At 44.8% G+C, this 23,374-nt stretch overlaps 1 protein-coding gene across 1 annotated transcript in view; it reads right to left on the reverse strand.

The window, feature by feature from the left end:
* The window catches only part of LOC146980429 (protein NLRC3-like), a 55,104-nt gene extending 41,115 nt beyond the window's left edge, over nt 1–13,989 (reverse strand). The window contains exons 1-5 of the mRNA XM_085785663.1: nt 13,710–13,989; nt 13,555–13,581; nt 11,590–13,384; nt 11,302–11,475; nt 11,037–11,210 (exon numbers count right to left, since the gene is read on the reverse strand). Coding sequence (XP_085641789.1) covers nt 11,037–11,210; nt 11,302–11,475; nt 11,590–13,384; nt 13,555–13,581; nt 13,710–13,989 — 2,450 coding nt within the window. The remainder of the gene's footprint in view (nt 1–11,036; nt 11,211–11,301; nt 11,476–11,589; nt 13,385–13,554; nt 13,582–13,709) is intronic.
* Nucleotides 13,990–23,374: the final 9,385 nt, after the last annotated feature.

Here is a 23,374-nt window from a genome sequence, read left to right on the forward strand (position 1 = left end):
TACAGCTTCAAGTCACAACTTACGACTTTGTAGCGTTCCAGGCAACCCACTCGTGTTTCTCCGACCTGTTTTACCTGTGAAAGTCACTATAACGGCCACTCGTAACTTCTGACCCGTGAAGTCGTACCAGATCGAACTGGTACCACTTCACGGTCGGAAAAATACGAGTTTCCTTGAACGCACCATAACAGTCCTCGTCCCTACGTCGCCACATTCACGGCGTTCCTTGGCTGCACACACAGAGAGCCACAGACTGCCCCTTTATGCCGTTCTCTCTCCTCATTGGATAAAAACTGTAGGATACAAGGAAAGTTTTCTCCTGGGCTCAGAGCAGAGCAGAGTGACTGACAGACCCGTGTTTCAGACCAAACACTCTATAGAAGTGATTGCTGTCGGAAGATACAACTATTTAAGACTTAGATTAACACAAATATATCACTCACTTCTGCTTTAAGTCTAAAAGAAGGAATGTGAAGATTTTCAGTTTAACGTCTCCTGTTTTGCGGTAGCTGTGTCTGTCCCCGCATCGCTACGGCAGCAATGAATGGGAGTGGATGTAAGTTCCGCTGGTTAGGCTGTTTACAGCCCTCAAAGCTGCAATTTTTTTCCACAGACAGCGTCAGATGGAGACTCAAACATGCACCGAGAAGTTTATTAACTTCAAGCAAGCCGACATGTTTGTAAAACTAGATCTAAATTCAAAGTCTCACGCGAGACCCTGTTGCCGTGCTCGGTGCATTCAGGGGTAGTCAGAAAGCTACCGTTTGTGTCATAAACACAGAAATATCGACTCTTGACTTGCTTCAAGTAAAAAAAACTTCTCGGCGCATGTTTGAGTCGCCACCTGACGCTGTCTGTTGAAAAAAATGTACACTTGAAGCAAGTAAAGAGTCGATATTCCTGTGTTTATGACACAAAAGGTAGCTCCTACTGCACCTGAATGCACCGAGCACGGCAACAGGGTCTCGCACAAGACTTTGAATTAGATCTAGTTTTACAAACATGTCGGCTTGCTTGAAGTAAATAAACTTCTCGGTACATGTTTGAGTCTCCATCTGACGCTGTCTGTGGAAAAAATTGCAGCTTTGAGGGCTGTAAACAGGCTAACCAGCGGAACTTACATCCACTCCCATTCATTGCTGCCGTAGCGATGCGGGGACAGACCAAGCTACCGCAAAACAGGAGCAATTAAACTGAAAATCTTCACATTCCTTCTTTTAGACCCAAAATGATAGGAACATACACCCCCAAGTTGAATTCACCTGGAATTGTCCTTAAAGGTTTATTTGTAATGTTTAGGTCTGCTGCCCGAAATAAACCTATTTCTATTTTCTATTTCCTATGTACGAAAGAAGCAATATTTGAAAATGTGTTATTAAAGTTTTCCTTTGAAAATGTTAAAAAGCCATATGTAAATGTTTATACATTTAGAGATAGTACAAGTTTCTGTATTATTTGCAATGTATTATTATAATTTGGATGTGGTTTAAATACATTAAAGTATGTTTTTTTACCTGGAAGTAGTCCCACAAGTCTTTCAGCCTTTAGTATACTTGTAACACATTTGCATGAAGGTAGAAAGTAGTATACCAAAAGTATAATTAAGTATATATTTTAATACACTAACATCTAATTTTTAATGTACTTATAATACAAACAAAGTACACTTTACTTTAACTAATTAGGCATGTATTAGTACATAAAAGTCATGTACTTGAAGTGCACTAAATATACTTTAAGTTGTTCCACTTTAGCACACAAAAGTACACTAAATACACTTTAAGTTGAGCTTTTCTACAATTTAATTACAATTTAAATATACTTAACACAAAATTAGTTGTTCCAATTTAGCACTCTTCAAGTTAACTAATCATAAACACACTTGAAATATAATTATGTTTAGTGTGGCTTGAAGTACACAAAAGTATGCTAAAGTTTAGTACACTTAGTACATTATTTTTTCACCAGGGAAATATTTGCGTACAGCAAAAAGACGAAAATGGCGCACACCCTAAATATTTACACCTTTTTCAGATCAATCAAACTGTGCGTACGCACAACTCTCCGCAATAAATCACACCGGGGGACAGCTCTCCATTCGGACAAACCTCCACTTCGACACCCCGCTGTTCCGAAATACCCCCACTTCGAAACACCGCTACTCCGACACCCCCTCCTCCCCCCCGCAGTTGTCCAAGGTGCTGAACCGCGTGACGTTGTTTACATTCTGCTTTGCGGCTTGTCTGTGAAACGTGCGCTGCTCAGAGCTCTGACTCTTTCTTTTCTTTTTTCCATGGACCAGCTTTCCTGCTTGTGTACACATTTGTCTTTCATCTTATGACACGCGCAGTCCCTGCAGATTGGCAGCTGATTTGAGAACCTAATGCATATGATTTACTATTGCGCATTTCCTTTTGCTGCTGTAATAATTATACAAATACGATGGAAACTGGTAATAACAAACATGCATCAAAATTACAGAAAGAAGTGTCAGGCAGGGAAGTGAAGTTTTGCTCGGTGAGGGAGAGAGCAGAGCACAGCAGCGGATATTGAGCCTAACTGCTCCACAAAATGACACAAACAGGAGGCAAAAAAGAAAGAAAGAGGCAAACACATAAGCCGTGAGTCTCCTTCGCCTCGAACCTTTCCAAGCTGACCCATAAACTAGGCAATTAGTCATTATTCTAAAGCCTAAAAAACTCAAAAGACAATCAATCATTTTTTACTGCCATTTTCGATTCAAAAATATGTCAATTTGATAGGCTTTCAAATCACCAAATGATTTGCTGTGAATAATTTCGTTTGTTGTAATGATTGTGAGCATGGACAACGGACGTCTTGTCTGTTGATTACTGTACGCTGACCGAAATGTCATGCAAGCGGAGCTGAACAGGCAGATGCGTAAAACACATATTTTGACTACTTCATGCTGTTGCTATTTTTTTTTAAAGTTACCTTTCGTTTCCTTTGGATTTTTGTGCGTATTATGGAGCCGTCCTGGTCCATGTTTGTAAGCCTTTTTACCAGGAGTAAATTCCCCAAAGTTGCAACAACTTGTAGTGATCCACTGGGTTTTGGCTAGCCAGCTGGGGTAGTTGATTTGCAGGTTTGCTCCCCAGGTTTTTTTCATTGTGTATTAGGCCAGGGAAATGATCAATTATCCTTGTGGTTTGCGCACGGGGACGTGCGGACCTGTAATGAATAAATTAATGTTTCTTTTTTGCTGTAAGTTGTGTGCGTAATGCGTAAAAGTGCATTAGTGGGACCGAGGGTTTAAATGGGGAAGTGACGTGGTGAGAGGGGAGGAGAGTGAGAGACACAGTCGGCGTTTGGACGGCTGGCGTGGCGGCAATTCCAAAGCGGCATAGTGGATTATTTTTCCTGGTGGACTCGCCATAGTGGATCATAAAGGCCCGTTTGGACACCTCACAGCCCGTTTTCAGTCAAGCGGGACGAGGGAGAGGACTGGTGGTCACCTCGGCGGAGCCGCGGCGTCTCTCCCGTGTGGACAGTAGGACAAACAAACTCTCTCTTACTCACCCTCACCACGCACCAACACACACACACACACACACACACACACACATACACGCCGGCACGGACAATGACAGTGCGCTCTCATTCCCACAGCTGGGACTCAGCGGGAGAGGGGAGGGCTTTCGGGTTCTGTTGATCTGTGTGTAATAGTTTATTATATGCTGCCTGTGATGGGCGCGTTTTGAGTTCAGTGAAATACAGAGACTCAGACTAAGTAGCGACTTTGTTTATTGCTTCCCTGGACGCACCAGTAGCGCGAGCCTAGGTCCGCCTGCAGCAGGACTGCGTTGTGCCAGTTCCCCTTATATCCTTATTGTAAGGGAAATTGTTACAAACTGACATCGGAGTGTGTGATTGTAAATGGCGAGACTTTGTTTGTTTATTTATTAAGCTTCCACTGACTGTATCACATCTTAAAACATGAAAAACAAAAAACAAAACAAAAACGGAAACAAACACACACATACACACACCCTAACCACTGCTCGGAGTAACGCACATTTCCTTATGGAAATTAAAGCCTTGTCGGAATGGCGGGACGAAACTGTCGGAATGGCAGGACGTTTGCATGTCTGAGTGGTGACATGTCTGAATAGTAGAATGTCGGAATGGCGGTATGTCGGAATGGCAGCATGTAACCGAGCTCACAGGGGCGCGAGGCTGCTGCAGCCGCCGCTCATGCTGACAGCTGACTGAGGGAGATGCTTTGGTTGGGCTTAGGCAATGAAGAAAGGAGTTGGTTAAGTTTAGTAAAAAGACCAGGTAGAGGCTAGACAGGCTAGAAGCAGAATGAACATTATATGTCATTAATATGAAGTATTTGCTTGTTTTGCAGTTAATTATGCACATGATCCGTTTGACCCCAAAAAGGAAAAAAGGATCAATGCGCACTGCGCACTGGGGGTTTCCCCCAATAGCCTTTTCGGAATAGCGGGGCTTTAGAAAAAATAGAAACCCCGCTATTACGATGAATGGAAGTCTATTGTCGGAAAGGCGGGGCTTCGGAAAGGCGGGGTGTAACCATCACACCGGACCCAAGAATGGTGCACATGTGAACACACCTCTTACTCCGCCCCCAGAACGCCTATATACAACTATATATGGTCAGCACGTGCATATTTAATTAGCCATGTGCTCTCTGTGGCGCAGCAACAAGTGACAACAAAGTGACAACGGAGACAACGGGCGGAGAACGGGGGAAAGAAGCTGAACTTTTCCGCTTCTCCGAAAGCAGATACACGGGCAATAAATCAGTCAGAAAAATGATCTTGCATTTTAATAAGCTACAATAAAAACAAAAACCTCCCAAATCTCAACAAAAGGGAGCAGAAAGAAGAAGAATCTTATGTAATCTGCCCCTTTATCCCAGAAAATCTTTAGGCTATTTATTTATTTATTTTTTACCTAGATGTTAAAACAATGTAAAGCAGGACGATAGCTACTTTGCACGCCTTTCCACTACACAGTTACAGCTCTACTGGACTCGGTTTAGGTCATTTTCCAAGCTGAGTCCTTCACAGTTCCTCCTCAGAGCCGCGTTGTCTCACTCTTTATTCTCTCCTCTCGTCAGCTCCAAACTCACGTGCACCTGGTTAACTCAGGTGACAGAATAATAACAGTCTCAGTAGCTGCAGATCAGTTTGCGCTGCTGCCGGTGTGTTTTTAAACTTGGATGGTTTGATCCTTGTCAGACGTCACACAGCCTAATCAAAAAAGCAAAATCCTCAATCCGCTCTGTTTATCAATTAACATAGAGCCTAGTGTTATTATAGAGCGGGTTGGATTGCCAGCATCAACAGCCCACCACTACCACAATTACTTAATAAAATCCTACTGTCTCTTCTAAATGTACTCCGCTCCTCTCTCCCTCTCACACTGCAGTTCTCTGACTCAGCAACGGTGTCGCCAATTCCTCCTGTTCCTCAAAAAAGGCGTAAATCACGGTACGCCAGGGTCAAAATGGGTGGGTCCCCGTCAGGTTTTGGCTTGATAGATCCCAAATTTGGCGGAGAAAAGTGCGTACGCACAAAACGAGGGGAAATGGTGTAAAAAAAGGTGTATCCACAATGATAAATGAGGCCCCTGAGCTCCATCAAACCTGTCCACACATTTTGACTGGACTTGAAGTCAGAGTCCAGAGGAAGCAGAGAAACTGTAGAGCAGAGAGAAGCAGGCTCAGCTCAGAGCACATGGACTCAGACAGGAAGTGAAGCTCCAGCTGCTGGAGACTTTCATTAACTCATTGAGTGCCATTGACGTCTATGGACGTCAATCAAAATCCAACGCTTGAGTGCCATTGACGTCCATAGACGTCAAATGCACTTTTCTGCGGCTGGTAAATGGGGACGCTCTCGCGCACACTGTGAGTAATTTTGGGGCTTCTGGGATGTGTAGAACGAAGAAGACTGTAGATCAGAGCAAGAAGTGAAGAAGAAGGAGAAGACGAGCGCGATCGGTACAGAGATGAAAAAGTCGGAAAAAGTTTCTATTTCTAGAGGAAAACGACGGGCAGAGCCTGGAACAAGTGTAACGTGGAGCTGGAGGAAAGCTTAGCCACGGTGCTGTTAGCATAGCTCCAGCATGAAGTGATCAGAGGAGGCAGGAAAAGTAAACTCATCTAGATGATCAGCACCGAAATGCCGAAGCGGAGGCGGATCGCGGAGTCAGTTTCACCAGTTGCTGTAAACCGACGTCGTGACGACGAACCGAGAGATCAGCGCGGTGCGTCGCTGCCGCGGCCGCGTCCAGCAAAGAGGCTGAAGACGCCACGACGTCTCCCTCCCTACTTCAGAGACGAGGGGAAGCAGCAGGAGGAGAGGGGGGAGAGGGGAGGGGAAGGGAGGGGGTGGAGGGGGAGGGGGGCGTAGGAGAGGCAGCAACTGCTTGTACTTGTTGTATTTTAGTTGTTGTTGTTGTTGTTGTTTTGTTTTTTGTTTAGTCTTTGTTTTTTTTGTTTTTTTTTTGGGGGGGGGGGTGAAAAAAACATGTGAAATTAAATTTTCAGATGTCTTACATATTTTTGAAGCCAAAATTAAAACGGATAAATCACTGTTTTTCTTGAGAGACTCTCTTTCACAAAAATGCATTTTTCTCAGCTTTCTAGAAAAAAAGTGGTCTTTTTGGTGCAACCAGGCTCTATTCAACTTAAGATAAATTAAGAATGGAACAAGGTACAAACAAATGGTTTTTCCCTAGTTAAATAGAGAGTCTCCTCTTTCCTTTCAGCTGTTTGGTGTTTTCAGAGTCATAGTACAAAATACTCTCTGGGTCTTGACATATTACTCAGAATGCCCCAAAACGCTGGCACCTGGCACTGACCATTTTATAAAAGGTCTGGCACTCAATGAGTTAAGGAGCCACTTTGTGGCTTCATCTGATCTGGAGTCAGCACACACACAGTCTGAAAACAGCTGTTTGACCACACACACATTCAGCCACAAACACTGATTATTACACTGTTCACTACACTCACTCTCTTCTGATTGACAGCTCCAGGCCTCTGGACAGTGAGGACATCTGGATGTCACACTGTGATTGACTGTCTCCTCAACACAACAACACATCTCATCAGGACAAGACCAGGATCTCAGAGAGACTGAGCTGATTATTGATCATCAATATCTGACCAGACAGAGAGGGTTGGAGACTCTGGAAAAACGGTTCTATCTGGCCACATTTTGAAAATACAAAGTCAAAAGTCCCAGCCCCTTTCCTCAGACTTCTCTCTGAAGCCACGCCTTCACCTTTACGTGGACCTGGGTGAAGACTGTGATCACGCACGCGAGAGAGTGAGATGGCAGCTTGATTGGGCAGAGGCAGAACCAGACATGAAGGCATCTGATCGGTTTTTCCTTTTCGGAGCGAAAAGCATGTATTGGTCAGAGTTTTGTCTATCCTGCAGCTGCCACAGAGGTCTGATTGTTTTTGTTCCTTTTTCTGAATAGATAATGTATTGACTAGGGCCCGACTGATATGGATTTTTTGGAGCCGATGCCGATTACGATTATTAGGGGGGAAAAAATCCGATAACTGATTAATCGGCCGATTATTTTTTTTAATATAAAGTTTAAAATTTTGATTAATTTAAGTAATATATCTACATAAATTATATAACATATAAATTAGGGCTGCCAAAATTTCCTTGGTCAATTGGTTGCAGGAAAAAACAACAACATTTGGAGCTCTGTCTTGTCAAAATTAAGTCAAAATCAATATGACTGAACTGTGAAAGGCTGTAGGCTTTTAATTTGAAGGGCCAGATACAGGAAGTCATGACACGTGAAACTTTTCTGTTGTTGTTGTTTTTACACGGCACGGCGGTCTCTCTCTCTCTCTCTCTCTCTCTCTCTCCCCCTCTCTCTCTTTTTTGCGACTTTTTCCAATAGGCTATTGTTCCTGACGTTTCTGGTTTGTTGACTCCGACGTGGAAGCACGTATCACCGCTGTTTTCAATGTTTAGCGGGTGCTGCCGCAAGCCCCGGTCCCACAGCTCTTAGTGTGTCACGGAGCAGAGACATGATTGCCCCGCTGCAGTCAGAGACCCGCACCGCCGCCCCTCCTCCCCCCCGTGTTACAGCCTCAGTCAGCTCAGTCACTCACCCACCTCATCTAGGTAGGCTACTGTGTTTATTGGTGATAAACGGGCATACTGCCTGTAATTAGCCTACGGTAAAACCCAACCGGCTTGTTGAATCTCGGACCCAACACGGCCGGAGTCACGAGCATTAATTAATTCACCCGACCACGGCAAAAAAGAAAAGAAAAGGAAAGCATGTCCTGCTCAGTCACTCTGCTGTGAGGTGGTTAGTGGATAGTGGAGAGAGAGGATGCGCCCTCTACAGGATAAATAGTCTAATGTCGGGGGATCTTTTTAAATGGGGGAACATTTTCAAAGTAAAACCAAGTCTTATTCCCTGCATTTTATTTCTGAAAATATCGGCGACAATCGGCTAGTTTTGGCCGATTACCGATTATTCTCAAATGGGCTATAATCGGCCGATTTAATCGGCTCGCCGATAAATCGGTCGAGCCCTAGTATTGACTACTCTCAGGATGGAAGGGGCATTTCACCCAGTATAACAAAAAGTGTTTCTGAACATGATTACCAACCATAACTTTAAACCAGCAGCAGCTGAAATGTTTCCTCATCAACTCTGAAATAAAGTCTGATCCAAACATCTGGAGAGACTCAGAGCACAGCTGCCAACATCTGGTTTCATCATTGAGATCTCTTCTAGTGAATGTGAAACAGTGAGTCATGATGACAGTAGCTGCGTTTCCATTACAGATTTTCGCAAAATAAAAGTGATATTTCTGAAACTTCGAAAAAGTGCAATTGCTATTTGCGGGTGTTTCCATTGAAAGGTATTTTGCGAATGAGCCGCAATGCGTCTTGCGTTTCTATGGTGACGGCACAGCGATAACAAAGACAAAAACAGCGCTTGATTGCTGAAAGGCAAAGCCCGTGTGGCGCTGGCAGCGGCCACAAATAAGGACGCACTCACACAGGCCAGTTGTACCGTGCTGAAGCCCGAATGCCCCCTCCCCTGTCCCCCACTGGCCCACACTCACACCACCTCCAACCCAAGCTGATCAAGCACTGTTGCCTCCGTTGATATAGAGGGACTATTTGTTTACCAACATGGTGGATGTGCGCTTTAACTTGACTGCAGAAAGAACGGAGCCTTTTAAACACCAGCGGTGATGAGGCACTGACAACAATATAGGTGGTTGTGTCCACACACCTGTACTGGTTTATGTGACTTAAGGTGACGATGTCGGTGCAGGAGGGAGTGGGAGTGTGGATGCGAGCCAGTCTCCTTCAACCATGCACGGAAAAGGGGAATGATAGGAAAGGGTTTTCTAATTTAATGAGAAACAATGCCCAGGTCAGCAGCATGACAATAAACATGTGGTTCATTTGTCCCCTCAAGTTACATAAACCAACACAGCGTGGACACACACAACTCCGGTGACGCCGGTGACGTGTAGAAAAGCGAAAAAAGTGTTTCCATTACACTTTTGCGATATACGTTTGTATCGATACGTCTCAAAAACCACCTCATGAGAGCGTAAAAACTTTGTAGCAATATTTGAGAGTTTTTTCGAAATGTAGGTGTTTCCATTACCAGTTTTTAATTTCGATATTTAGGTTTTGCGCATTTCAAGGGGTAATGGAAACACACCTACTGAAGTCATCATGAGGAGAAACTCCTGATCCCAGTAGTTCATCACTGTGACTGATGAAAGCTGCACAGCTCATGTTTGAAACACTCAGAGATTTTGGCTTCAGTATAAACTGTGTTGGGACGAGTCAGACTGAGACAGAGGACGTCAGTGGAGTGGGCGGAGCTTCACTGTGGTCTACACCACCTCTGGATATGGTCTGAGTGATCAGATCTGATGTTATCAATGCATCAATCACCTGAGACTGATGTTAATACCAGGTGTGAACGGGGCCATAGAAAATGTTCCAGCTCCTCCTCCTCTATCAGACAGTAGGGACTGCAACGGCGGATTTTGCCACGGCTACGGCAGCCGGAAATAGATCTTTGCTCCGCTGATCGAGACTGAAGCCGTTGTGCCGGCGTTGCCTGCCGTCGCCGGCTGATCTACCACGGCAAATCAAGCGTTCTCACGTTGTCGCTACAACGCGTGTCTCAGGCGAGTGAATTAAATGGTTTTCGTTGTATTTCTGAAATGAAACGTGTTAGTGTGAGAGAGTGAGCCCCACTTAATGAAAAATAAACAGCTGTGCGCCCCCCCCTCCCCCCAAAAAGAGCCTATTTATCAGTTGACTTGACCAAAACAATGTTTGATTCGTTAAACATAAATTGGTCTTCCCTGTAGGATTTGTTTGATTTAGCCTACAACCTTATTTCTCAGCATATAGGCTAGGTCTATTAATTAATAAATAAACATTAAGCACTGACGAATAAGCCTATTGATACAGGACTCTGTAGCACAACTCATCACACATTCATGCTCTCCCTGTGTGATCACCTAGGAAGCAGACAGTCTGAGGTTGAAGTTTAGGTGACACTGTGACAGGTCACTGTAGCCTACGTCTTGACCACATGTAGTAGAGAACTCAGCTGTTTTCAGCTCCACCGCACATAGCGTTTTTTTTTTTTTAGGAGCTCCGGTATATTGCGGCTTTATGCGGGAGGACACGCGATAAACTACAGCTGATCCAATGTATTTATCTGAGCTTGGTCACTGTGAGAGGCACCGGTCGCTTTTAGCTGCGTTCATATGAAGTTCCATCTGACGTGCAAGTCTGACATCAGCTGTGTTTATACCCTCACACTGTCACGTGAGCGATCAGCTGTTTGATCTGACAGCTACCGCAGCTGCAGCATCTTGCTTAATGACTACTACGGATTTGACGGCTACGGCACCAGCGTCAGGAGAGATTTATTTCCGGCTGCCGTAGCTGTGGCAAAATCCGCCGTTGCTTAAAGTCCCCATTGTGTGTGGCTGCAGCAGCCTCTCCATACCTGAGAGTCTCCAGTCTCCAGTCTGGATCCTCCAGTCCAGCAGACAGCAGCTTCACTCCTGAGGCTCCTGGATGGTTGTAGCTCAGGTCCAGCTCTCTCAGATGGGAGGGGTTGGAGCTCAGAGCTGAGGCCAGAGAAGCACAGCCTTCCTCTGTGACCAGACATCCTGACAGACTGAACACACACAACAACACACAGGAACCCTCTGTCAACACCTGCTGCTGTGTTCAAGTGGCATCAGATAAACAGCTGGATGGATCCTCACCTGAGAGTCTCCAGTCTACAGTGTGGACTCTCCAGTCCACCAGACAGCAGCTTCACTCCTGAGTCCTTCAGGTTGTTGTTACTCAGGTCCAGGTGTCTCAGACTAGAGGACTGGGAGCTGAGGACTGAGGACAGAGCTTCACAGCTTCTCTTTGAGAGCTTACAGCCGCTCAGTCTGAAGAGATGATCATGAGGAATTAAAGAAGAAAGGGATTTATTTTCTGTCCTGTTGAAAAGACAGAAGTGTTTTTATACAATGATGAATAAATTCAACTATCTCTACACTTACAGAGCTTTGTTGGAGGCTTTGACCAATGGCAGCAGCCTCAGAAGAGTCTCCTCTGAAGCAGAGTATTTCTTCAGGTCAAACTCGTCCAGATCTTCTTCTGATGACAGTAAGATGAAGACCAGAGCCGACCATTGAGCAGGAGACAGTTTATCTGTGGAGAGACTTCCTGATCTCAGGGACTGTTGGATCTCCTCCACTAGAGAACGGTCATTCAGTTCATTCAGACAGTGGAACAGGTTGATGCTTTTCTCTGCAGACACATTCTTACTGATCTTCTTCTTGATGTACTGGACTGTTTTCTGATTGGTCTGTGAGTCACTTCCTGTCTGAGTCATCAGACCTCGTAGAAGTTTCTGGTTGGTCGGCAGGGAAAGACCCAGGAGGAAGCGGAGGAACAAGTCCAGGTGTCCATTTGGACTCTTTAAGGCCTCGTCCACAGCACTCTGGTAGAAATGTGTAGATTTGTCTCTAAACACTTGAGACCACCAAGATGTTGTTTGTTGTTGTGACATCAGGTTGAGTCCAGAGTTGATGAAGGTCAGATGGACATGAAGAGCAGCCAGAAACTCCTGAACACTCAGATGGACGAAGCAGAACACCTTGTCCTGGTACAGGCCGCTCTCCTCTTTAAAGATCTGTGTGAACACTCCTGAGTACACTGAGGCTGCTGTGATATCGATGCCACACTCTGTCAGGTCTGATTCATAGAAGATCAGGTTTCCTTTCTGCAGCTGCTCAAAAGCCAGTTTTCCCAGAGACTCAATCATCTTCCTGCTGTCTGAACTCCAGTGTGGATCTGTCTCAGCTCCTCCATCATACTTGACCTTCTTCAGTTTCAGATGAACCACCAGGAAGTGGATGTACATCTCAGTCAGGGTCTTGGGCAGCTCTCCTCTCCTTCTGGTCTTCAACAGCTTCTCCAGAACTGTAGCAGTGATCCAGCAGAAGACTGGGATGTGGCACATGATGTGGAGGCTTCGTGAGGTCTTGATGTGGGAGATGATCTCTGTGGCCTGTTTCTCATCTCTGAACCTCTTCCTGAAGTACTCCTCCTTCTGTGGGTCAGTGAACCCTCTGACCTCTGTCACCATGTCAACACACTCAGGAGGGATCTGATTGGCTGCTGCAGGTCGTGTGGTTATCCAGAGCCGAGCAGAGGGAAGCAGGTTCCCCCTGATGAGGTTGGTCAGCAGCACGTTGACTGAGGTGGACTCTGTCACATCAGTCAGGATCTCAGTGTTGTGGAAGTCCAGAGGAAGTCGACACTCGTCCAGACCATCAAAGATGAAGACGACCTGGAACTGATCAAAGCTGCAGATTCCTGCTGCTTTGGTTTCAGAGAAGAAGTGATGAACAAGTTCCACCAAGCTGAACTTTTTCTCTTTCAGCACATTCAGCTGTCTGAAGGTGAAGGGAAATGTGAAGTGTATGTCCTGGTTGTCTTTGTCTTCAGCCCAGTCCAGAGTGAACTTCTGTGTTAAGACTGTTTTCCCAATGCCAGCCACTCCCTTTGTCATCACTCTTCTGACTGGTCGGTCTCCTCCATGTGGGGCTTTAAAGATGTCTTCTTGTCTGATGGTTGTTTCTGGTCTGTCTGGTTTCCTGGACGCTGTTTCAATCTGTCTGACCTCATGTTCATCATTGACCTCTCCAGTCCCTCCCTGTGTGATGTAGAGCTCTGTGTAGATCTGGTTCAGAAGGGTTTTGTGTCCTGCTATAGCGATGCCCTCAAACACACACTTGAACTTCCCCTTCAGGTTGTCTTTGAGTTTAGGCTGGCATTTGTGAAGAGCTTCTGAATAAATGAACAACAGATAATAGGACAATAAGGTAAAGGTCCTCGTAACAACAGGTCACAGTAAATCAATCTAAACACAGAAATATTTGGATCTAAATTCATTTAGTCATGGTGATGACTACAACAGTGAAATGTGACATCCCCTCACAAGAGGTGTTGAACTTCACCTGCTGCTGCTGCTGCTGCTGCTGCTGCTGCTGCTGCTGCTGACGGATCTTGTCCTGTTGGAGGAAAGGGAATCATTAATCATGAGGAGTAGCAGGACCAACCCAGTTGACTTTGTCCTCTGTGTGGAAATATTTACAAAGCCAAGATATTTAACAAAGGTAAAACCCTAGCTGCACTTCCCATGACTGACCTTCATTAATTCCCATCTTCTTCAGAATTAACCTCGCCACCTGCAGAACTTTGTCAGTAGTGTGCATGCCGACCATCAAGTCCACCATGTCCACTCTGCTTGCATCCTCCAGCTCACACTTTGGGATGGCAGGGGAACCATCCAGTAATTTAGCATCCTGCAGGTACCACTGGAAGCTCTTCAGCTCTTCTTTCCCCAAATTCTTCAAAATCTGCAGCAGCTGCTCCTTCACAGATGTCGCCATCTTTGTTGCCTGACAGAATCAGATCAGTGACACTGTTTCACCAAGACTGATACCACAATTTATCATGGTAAGGGATGTGACTCTATTTAGTGCCATCACATCCCTGGTTTGTTAATTAATATACAGTATTTAACACTGGTAGGATAAATCTGAAATGTCCTCCATCTGTACACAGGACAAACATCATCGTGACTCACCGCAGTGATGGCCAACAAAAGACAGAAGGTATTTCAGTGTTCAGTCTGCTCCTCAGACACAGTCTCATAATTTTGACCCTGGTAGCTTTTGGTTTTTGTGAAATCTGTTTTTGTGTGCAAAGTAAATTAACTCATTGAGTGCCGCGCTCCTTTCCAAAGTTTTAGTCAAGTGTACCGGCAATTTAGACCATTTTTGACTTTTTATGTAGAGCCATAGTGTATTCTATATTATTGCCACCAACACATACTGTGGCTCAATTGAAAGGTTTAACTTTATGCTTCAAATGGCCACAGACCGTTTGTTTCTACGTGCCTCTGTTCCTGAGAAAAGTCAAGCTAAACATGGCTGGGTTTCACCAAAATCCCTCCTTTTTTTCTAGAAAAGGAGATAGAGCGTCTTTTATGAAAGGTGCTCTGTTTGTGTCTGTCGCTCTTCTGACACTCGCATTTCTGGATCAAAGGGCTCGTATAAGATAAATATATACAACAAATGTTGTTCTATTCACAAAACCACCATCGGGGGCGGGGGGGGCGCCACTAAACAACAATAACACAGACGCACCGTGCCGTGTCACAGCCTCTCGCCGCGGAACGTGAGGGTCTGTCGGCCACAGCAGGTCGGGAACACGGGTCCCACCGGTGGTCGCGGTCCTTCTGTGGTACGGGTCGGTGCCGGTGGTCTGCTTTGGCCCAGAGACCATCAGATTTTACCGCGGGAGGACTTTGGGGAGGACACGGTGTTGCTCCAGATGAAGACCGGGCGGACTGTCGGCTGAGAGCTTCCTGTTTCTGCTCCGAGCTGCTGGAGCCTCGTGGGTGAGAGCAGAGCAGCTGCTGCATCCACATGCAGAACTCCGTTTGCAGAAGCTGAGTTATGATAAAAACTTCCAGATCATGAGCTGTCATGAGACTTTGATCGTCATCTATTTCAGTTCTGCTCGTCGTAGAGTCCCCAAATTTACATATAATGTGTATTAAAGTGTCTATTTTAATAATTTTAAAAAAAAAGCAAAAAACGTAAAATCTCGTTTTTGGCACTCAACGCATGGGAACGAAAAACGAGAAATTCCATGGTTGGCACTCAATGAGTTAAATCAAGCATCCAAAATAAAACTATGGTATAAAAATTATTTGCTCTGTTTAAAGGAGCATTATCGCAAATACAGCAGTAATAGCATAAAACAAGCTGAAATATGCAAAAGATGGGTCGGGGGGAGCCATAACTAAATTTACAAAAAAAAATCGCCAACAGTATAGTGTCCGTGGGGCAAATGCAGCATTTGTCTTTGTTATGATCCAAGCCGGCCCGGCGCTTGCTGCGTTCAATTGCACTCGGAACTCGCAAATCCGACCTCCAAACCGGAAAAATGCAACAGTAAATTGTAATGTAGCAGTGTCAGGCTGCTTACAGTCACTGAATCGTCCCACTGCGGTCTGCACGTCACACCAACGATCATACATTTGTAGGAGGAAGTTGCAGTTGCTGTTGTTGCCGTTGTTGTGGTTGTGCGCGAGTAGAGCTGCCGCTTCCACTAGCGAGTTTTCTTTTTCCTTTCCTGCGATTGCACGTTCATTCAGCCTGGTGGGGGAGGAGGAGGGAGGAGGGGGGACTAAACGAGGCTCCTCTCTCTCTCTGACAGCTGCCCACTTGTTTATATCTGATATGCTCCGCCTGGCTCCATCTAGTGGCCGAATTAAGAATTTGGATTTGCGATAATGCTCCTTTAAAAAGGACAGTCAATCACACAATCAGTATAAAACACATTTAGAACTTCAAGACAATATAGTTTAGATCAGCCTTTCTCAAAGTGGGTGCCGCGGCACACTGGGGTGCCGTCTGACTGCGTCAGGGGTGCCGTGAAAAAAATACCTCTTCTGACATAAAGGGGCCGTGTCCACCGGACGCCCTTTTAGCGCTCTGGGCGTCTACTTTTCATTCAGATCCTATAGAGCTCGGTGTGCACACCACTCAGCACCCTCACCGGGAAAAAAAAAAGCTCTCGGCGTTTCCTTTTTTTGTTGTGGCGCTCAGAGGCTCAGAGTTGAAATATGTTCAACTTTTGGAACAGCGCCGCACTTGTCAAGCGGCTCGTTTTATAACCTGGTAACGGCAGCGTTCTGAGGGAGAGCGAGGGAGAGAGAGAGAGAGAGCGACCACTCCAAAGTGTGTTTGGTGGTCACGGGCACTCAGAGCAGTAGGGGCCGTGTCCACCGGACACCGGACGCTATGAAAAAAATGCGTGGTACCAGGCACACGTCGCCCACTGATGGTGAGTCACACCCCCTCCTCTCTCCAGTGGAGGGCTTTATAAGTGAGTAGCAGCACCTTGAAATGAATTCTGAACGGGACCGGTAACCAGTGCAGAGTGGCAAGAATGGGTGTGATGTGGTAGGGTTTTTTTGACTTTGTCAGTAGTCTGTTTTTTTTTTTACCTTGTCAGTAGTCTGGCAGTAACTTCGTAAACCAGCCGCTCCCGGAAATGCAATTCATTTCATTTCTGAAGAGAGTCTGGCCTCATCCCCGTTGTAAGCGTTTGGCCTGAAACCCTCAGAAGGCCTAAGAGCCAATCAGCGCCACCGCTGTGATTGACACAACACGTTGGCCAATCAGGGACCGACTGGTGCAAAGCCCCGTCACTACACCAACTTGCTGATTGGCTGAATGGGGTTGTCTGTCAACGCTACTACTCCCGCCCAACCCAAACACTTTCAGGGGGAATGAGGCCAGACTCTCTGAGAAATGACATGAAATGAAATGCATTTCCACGAGAGGCTGGTTTACGAGGCTAGTCTGGCAGCTGCATTTTGGACAAGTTGAAGGCGGTCGATGGATGACTGATTAAGACGTGAAGAGTGAGTTACAGTAGTCCAGTCTGGATGATATGAAAGCATGTATTGACATTTCTAGTTCTGAGTGGGAAACTATGGAACGGAGCTTGGCAATGTTTCTCAGGTGGAAGAACCAGTTTCGGGAGAGGGTTTTCACATGTTTTTCTAGATGCATAGATTTGTCAAAATGCACTCCAAGGTTCTTGATGTTTGTGTAGATGTGGTTCTTGAGTGGTCCGGGATGGTCTTGTACCCTGGCTGTGACACAGTCGGAGGCTATGACTAGAACCACAGTCTTTGCAGTATTTAGCTGCAGGAGGTTGGCTGCCAACCAGCCTTCAATAGCTGCCAGGCAATCCAGGAGGGTGCTGCAGCCCTGTATTTTATCAGGTGTAAATGAAAAATGGAGCTGAATGTCATCTGCATAACAGTGATGGGAGATGCCAGGAAACTTACTGATGATGTGACTGAGTGGGAGCAGTACAGGGCGAACAGGAGAGGGGCCAGAACGGAGCCTTGAGGTACCCCACAATGCAAGGGGGTGGAGTCTGACCTGTAGGGACCGACGGCCACCGAGAAACATCTGTCGCTGAGGTATGATGCAAACCAAGCTAGGGCGGAGCCCGTCACGCCCACCCAGGCCCTGAGCCTGCTGAGGAGTAAGCTGTGATCTACAGGATCAAATGCTGCACTTAAATCTAATAGGACCAACAGGGCGCACCATTTCACGTGGCTACGAGCAAAACCTGAAACGAGGTGGTGAGAAATAAAGAGAGAAAAACACAAAGAATAGACATGTAGCCTGAAACTGCACAATAGGAAGACTTTTCTGAGTAATCACGTGACACGGCTGTGAACAGAGCGGACGTGACTTTGTGGTTGACACAGTTATTGTTGGAGTGGGGGAGGAAGTCTCAGTACTGTCATTAAACTTCATGTCTCCTTCCCTTTGTTACTTTTAGGACGTATTATTTCAGTATTAAGTTTGTGTAAATATACAGAGCTTTTTAATGGAATTGTGCAGATATGAAAATAAGACACTCAGCAAATTGAAGTGAGGGCTGAGCCTCCACCTGCAGGGAGAGCTGCACTCAGTCACAACAACAAGGTTTACACAACAAGGTTTACACACCTGTCCACCACAGTGTCATTCTGCTGTCAACCAGCAGATGGTGCTGAAGGAAGGAAAGTTCAAATCCTTCTGATATCAAACTGTTCTGTCAAATCTTGCATAGTTCCCCTTCAATAGCTAAATGTTTAAAACACAACATTCACCACCTTCCTTCATGTACAACAGAACCTTTATCCACTGGAGAACAACAGAACAAAGGAGAGTTCCCTCTGGACTGAGAACATGAATCAGCTGAGTGGTAGAACAAAGACGACACTCACCAGGTGAATTCAGACCCACATCCAGTCAGAGTCGCTCTTCCTTCACCTGTAGAGGAAACACAGAGAGAAGCATCAGCATCAGTCTATAATCACTTCACAGTCAAAGAGTAGAGACATTAACATGACGACAGTGAACACAACAGGAGAGACAGGAAGTAGAAAACAGGGAACTGCAAACAGGAAATGAGAGAAAGAGTGAGAAAGAGAGAAAAGCAACAGAACTTACAGACTTTCCATCAGGACTTTAACATGTGAGGACCTTCATCAGTTTGTCCTTCAGTCAGTGACAGTCGACTGGTCTCTGAGCTGCTGTCACAGCAAAGGGAAGTGGCGCGACAAGGAAGACCTTTCTGAGAAATCATGTGACACAACAGAGTGGACTTTGTGGTTGACACGTTGATTGTTCAAGGTTCAAGGTTCAAGGAAAACTTTATTATCCCTGAGGGGCAATTAGTTTTATAGCCAACAGTGTCACACACAACCATCAAGACATACAATATCACAATATCACAGGCAATGAGTACAACAACATGATCACCTTTTAAAATTAAAGAAGAAAGTATCTGCAGCCAGATGGAAGCTACTTAAAGGGATAATTCAGTTTTTTGTAAGTGGGGTTGTATGTGTTACAAATGGCCCCTGAGTGTAATCCTGTTCTCCTCCAGTTAGCCAAAGGGCATAGTGCTAGACAGAGAAACAGGAGATAAACAGACCTGAACTAACAGTGTCTTTTCACTGCAGATAAAAAGATTTTTTGTCTGTAATAAGATGAGGTGCCAACCCTCCTCACCACTTACAAGTGCACTCAAAGCACCTTATTTCATGCAACCTGCCATGTTGTGTCTGTTTTCTTATCTTTTTTAATCTACCTGGTTCCTTGTTTTTATGTTGAGTGTTATTCTGTTTACTGCTTTTACAATGTGTAATGATGAATGATGAATGTCACCATTGTGGTGGGCAGCTGCAATTTCACAGTTTTACTGCAGTGACATTAATGGCCTCAGGATAATAGGGAAGAGTGCCACTTTGGAGGTGGTGATTCATTACCTTTCCCAGTGATTCATGTAGTTGAAACTTTGGCTACCCCCCCATTTTGGGGTACGCTGATTCTAAAAATAGCAATGAATCACCCTTTCCGGGTCACTTTCGGGTAACTTTTGACCGGAATGTCCTAGAGACTTGGGAGTGGTCTTAAATTGTATAGTGGGGGTAGACACCAATTAGAAGTTTGTGGGACAGTCCAAAAGTCCCCATAGGAATACATAGGTTAGGGGGTTTTCGCGATCGTGGTTCGATGAACCACGATCGCGAAAACCCTAACTCTTGATAGGAGGGTTAGGGTTAGGTAAGATGAGATTTGCCAGTGACCCTCCCCGTCCCACCCGTCGGTTGAGACAGTTGGATAGAGGGACCAAAGGATGATCCGAAGATCGTGCACTGGCCTTCAAATTTCTCCGGAAGATCCCTCAGTGGCTACCAGAATGAGGAGTTTGATGGAGTCTTTATATAATTGAAGGTTATCTAAGTCTGAGTAAATTTCCAACTAGTAGGAAAGACACCATCGGGCCAGCGTTACATTGGAATTGCATTAATAAAAGTTATATTTATTATTTGTGATAAATTGTGATAATTCTAGAGATTGCAAACACATAATCAGTAGTATACCTTGGGATCACAGGGTGTTTCGGCCATTTACAACTAGACACCCTCACTCAAGGAAGGCCCCGCCGAGGTTGATCAAATCCCGGGGTGTGTTCGATGTCCAATTAAATTTTAATTTCTAATTTTAATGTTTAATTTTAAGCACGTCAACCCAGACCTCCAAAAGAAAGCCAAGTGTCAGCCAAAGTTCTGCCTGTTAGGAGAATCCAGGTCTCGGTGCATGCTATCAAAAAGCCCTGGGGCCTCATTTATCATTGTGGATACACCTTTTTTTACACCCTTTTCCCCCCGTTGTGCGTACGCACTTTTCTCCGCCAAATTTGGGATCTATCAAGCCAAAACCTGACGGGGAAAAGTGCAGACATTTACACCCATTTTGAACCTGGCGTACCGTGATTTACGCCTTTTTTGAGGAACAGGAGGAATTGGCGACACCGTTGCTGAGTCAGAGAACTGCCTCTGTGAGAGGGAGAGAGGAGCGGAGTACATTTAGAAAAGACAGTAGGATTTTTTGAAGTAATTGTGGTAGTGGTGGACCGTTGATGCTGGCAATCCAACCCGCTCTATAATAACATTAGGCTATATGTTCATTGATAAACAGAGTGGATTGAGGATTTTGCTTTCTTGCTTTTACACACTCTAGTGTGACGTCCGACAAGGATCAAACTCGCCAAGTTTAAAAACACACCGGCAGCAGCGCACACTGATCTGCAGCTACTGAGACTGTTATTATTCTGTCACCTGAGTTAACGAGGTGCACGTGAGTTTGGAGCTGACGAGAGAAGAGAATAAAGAGTGAGACAACGTAACGTTAATGGAAAATGACCTAAACCGAGTCCAGTAGAGCTGTAACTGTGTAGTGGAAAGGCGTTCAAAGTAATGGTAACTATCGTGGAAATCCTGCTTATTGTTTTAACATCTAGGTGTAAAAAAAAAAAAAGTTTTTCTAGGATAAAGGGGCAGATTAAATAAGATTATTCTTCTTTCTGCTCCTGTTTGTTGAGATTTGGGAGGTTTTTGTTTTTATTGTAGCTTATTAAAATGCAAGATCATTTTTCTGACTGATTTATTGTCCGATGTCAGCGTGTATGTAGTTCTGCTTCTTTCCCGCGTCCTCCGCCCGTTGTCTCCGTTGTCACTTTGTTGCAGAGGTGTATAGTAACGAAGTAGATATACTTCGTTACACTACTTAAGTAGTTTTTTTGAGGATTTGTACTTTACTGGAGTTCTTTTTTTAATCAGGACTTCTACTTTTACTTCACTACATTTAAAGGTTAAAAAATATACTTTTACTCCGTTATATTTACGTTCGCCACCTCATTACTCGTTACAAATTAAAATAGAAATATAATTAGCCTACCTGTAGGCTAGCCTTTATGACCAAATAATTGCCTGCGTGCAAATATGCGCATGTGCTCTAAAAGCCGTCGGGGGTCCGACCTCATTCAGTGAAAGCCTGTTCAGTTAAATGCCCGGGTGATTACTAGGCTAGTGTTTGAATCTGCGATAGTGAAGCATTCACACAGTCTCTGTCACTACGACCCGCTGCTGCTGCTGCTGCTGCTGCTGCTGCGGAGAGCTGTGGCCGCAGACGGCTCCAAAGATCCTCTATGCGTAACAGGATCGATCACTCTCATGCGCCGATTGATAAGTTTCGTTTTTACCGTGCACCACTGCATGCGTGCCTGTTGCAAATACCCGCCTGGTTCTTAGAAACGCCTGGGCTCCAAGTTGATTGAGCATATTAAACGCCCGGGCCACTAATGGTGATATACAGTACACAGACAGGCGCTTGCTTTATATTCTCAGGCAGCCACAAGACACTTGATTCACTCACTCTACATGTTTTGGTTTTATCATTCCACATCCATTCACCTGAAAGTGAAATAAAACAACACACAAGTAAAACAAGTGGTTGTTTTGCTTCTTTTTATGCTAAATACTTTGTACTTGTACTTGTACTTTTGATACTTGAGTATATTTTTTCACAAGATACTTTTGATACTTAAGTACATTTAATGTGAGCTACTTTAAGACTTTTACTCAAGTAATTTTCTCATGGGTGACTTTTATTTTTACCAAAGTCGTTTTCAGTTATGGTATTTCTACTTTTACTTAGTTACTTTTTTCAAGTACTTTATACACCTCTGCTTTGTTGTCACTTTGTTGCCGCTCCACAGAGCGCACATGGCTAATTAAATATGCACGTGCTGACCATATATAGTTGTATATAGGCGTTCTGGGGCGGAGTAAGAGGTGTGTTCACATGTGCACCATTCTTGGGTCCGGTGTGATTTATCAAAGGGAAATGCGGAGAGTTGTGCGTACGCACAGTTTGATTGATCTGAAAAAGGTGTAAATATTTCGGGTGTACGCCATTTTTGTCTTTTCGCCGTACGCAAAACTTTAGTAGCAGTTTTACACCCTCTTTGATAAATGAGGCCCCAGGTGTGGTAAATGTCTAATTAGATTTCCTAATTTTAAAATTTAATTTTAATTTGTAATTTGTAATTTTTAATTCTAAGCCTGTAAATCCAGACCTTCTTTTCTTCTTTTCTTCTCCTTCTTCTTATTCTTCTTCAACTTCGTCGTCATCTTATTCTTCTTTTTCTTCAATCCAGAAAGCTCCCTAATTAGTAAATGAGCCAGGAGGGCTCCATACTTACCACCTATCCATCTCAGATCCCATATTAGCACCGTTAGTTTACCAGAATCCAGACAAGTAGCGCCGATGACTACGTTGATTTCACTCAACCGCCATTGCAGGAAACATCGGTAGGTGACCAGGTAACTCAGGTCAGAAGAGACCCCTCAGAATCAGTAATCTGTTCGGTCACACCAGTCTGGTATAACGTTTTCCGGAAAACCGAAACCGAAGCATCGATCTCCTTGAACCGACTCCGAGGTGAACCTCACGGTCACAACCCTGAGAGACCAACTAAGTCAACCCCATCGGTGCTTCGCACACTGCTCGACCCTAGGGCATGGTGCTCAGTTAAAAGGTCCTAAAGTTTAATCTCCATGACGGTGTTCCGTGCACTGCACAACGCTCGGTCATGGTAAAAGGACATGAGTTCCATACACCGCCCAACTCAAGCCTTTAAAGCAAATAAACCAGAGGTACTCAAATACATTTGTTGAAGGGCCAAATTTTTCTTAACAAACACCTTGGGGGCCGAACATTCAAATAGGCCTAGATTGAAATTAAATTCACCTTTTTCGTCTAATAATTTAAATATTTTTATTTTACTTGTAAGCACATAATTTTTATTTATACACTTCACTGTGTTTTATGAATGTCTTGA

Source organism: Trachurus japonicus, chromosome 9 (assembly GCF_045865225.1).
Source record: "Trachurus japonicus isolate A0001 chromosome 9, Traja_1.0".
Lineage (NCBI taxonomy): Eukaryota > Metazoa > Chordata > Actinopteri > Carangiformes > Carangidae > Trachurus > Trachurus japonicus.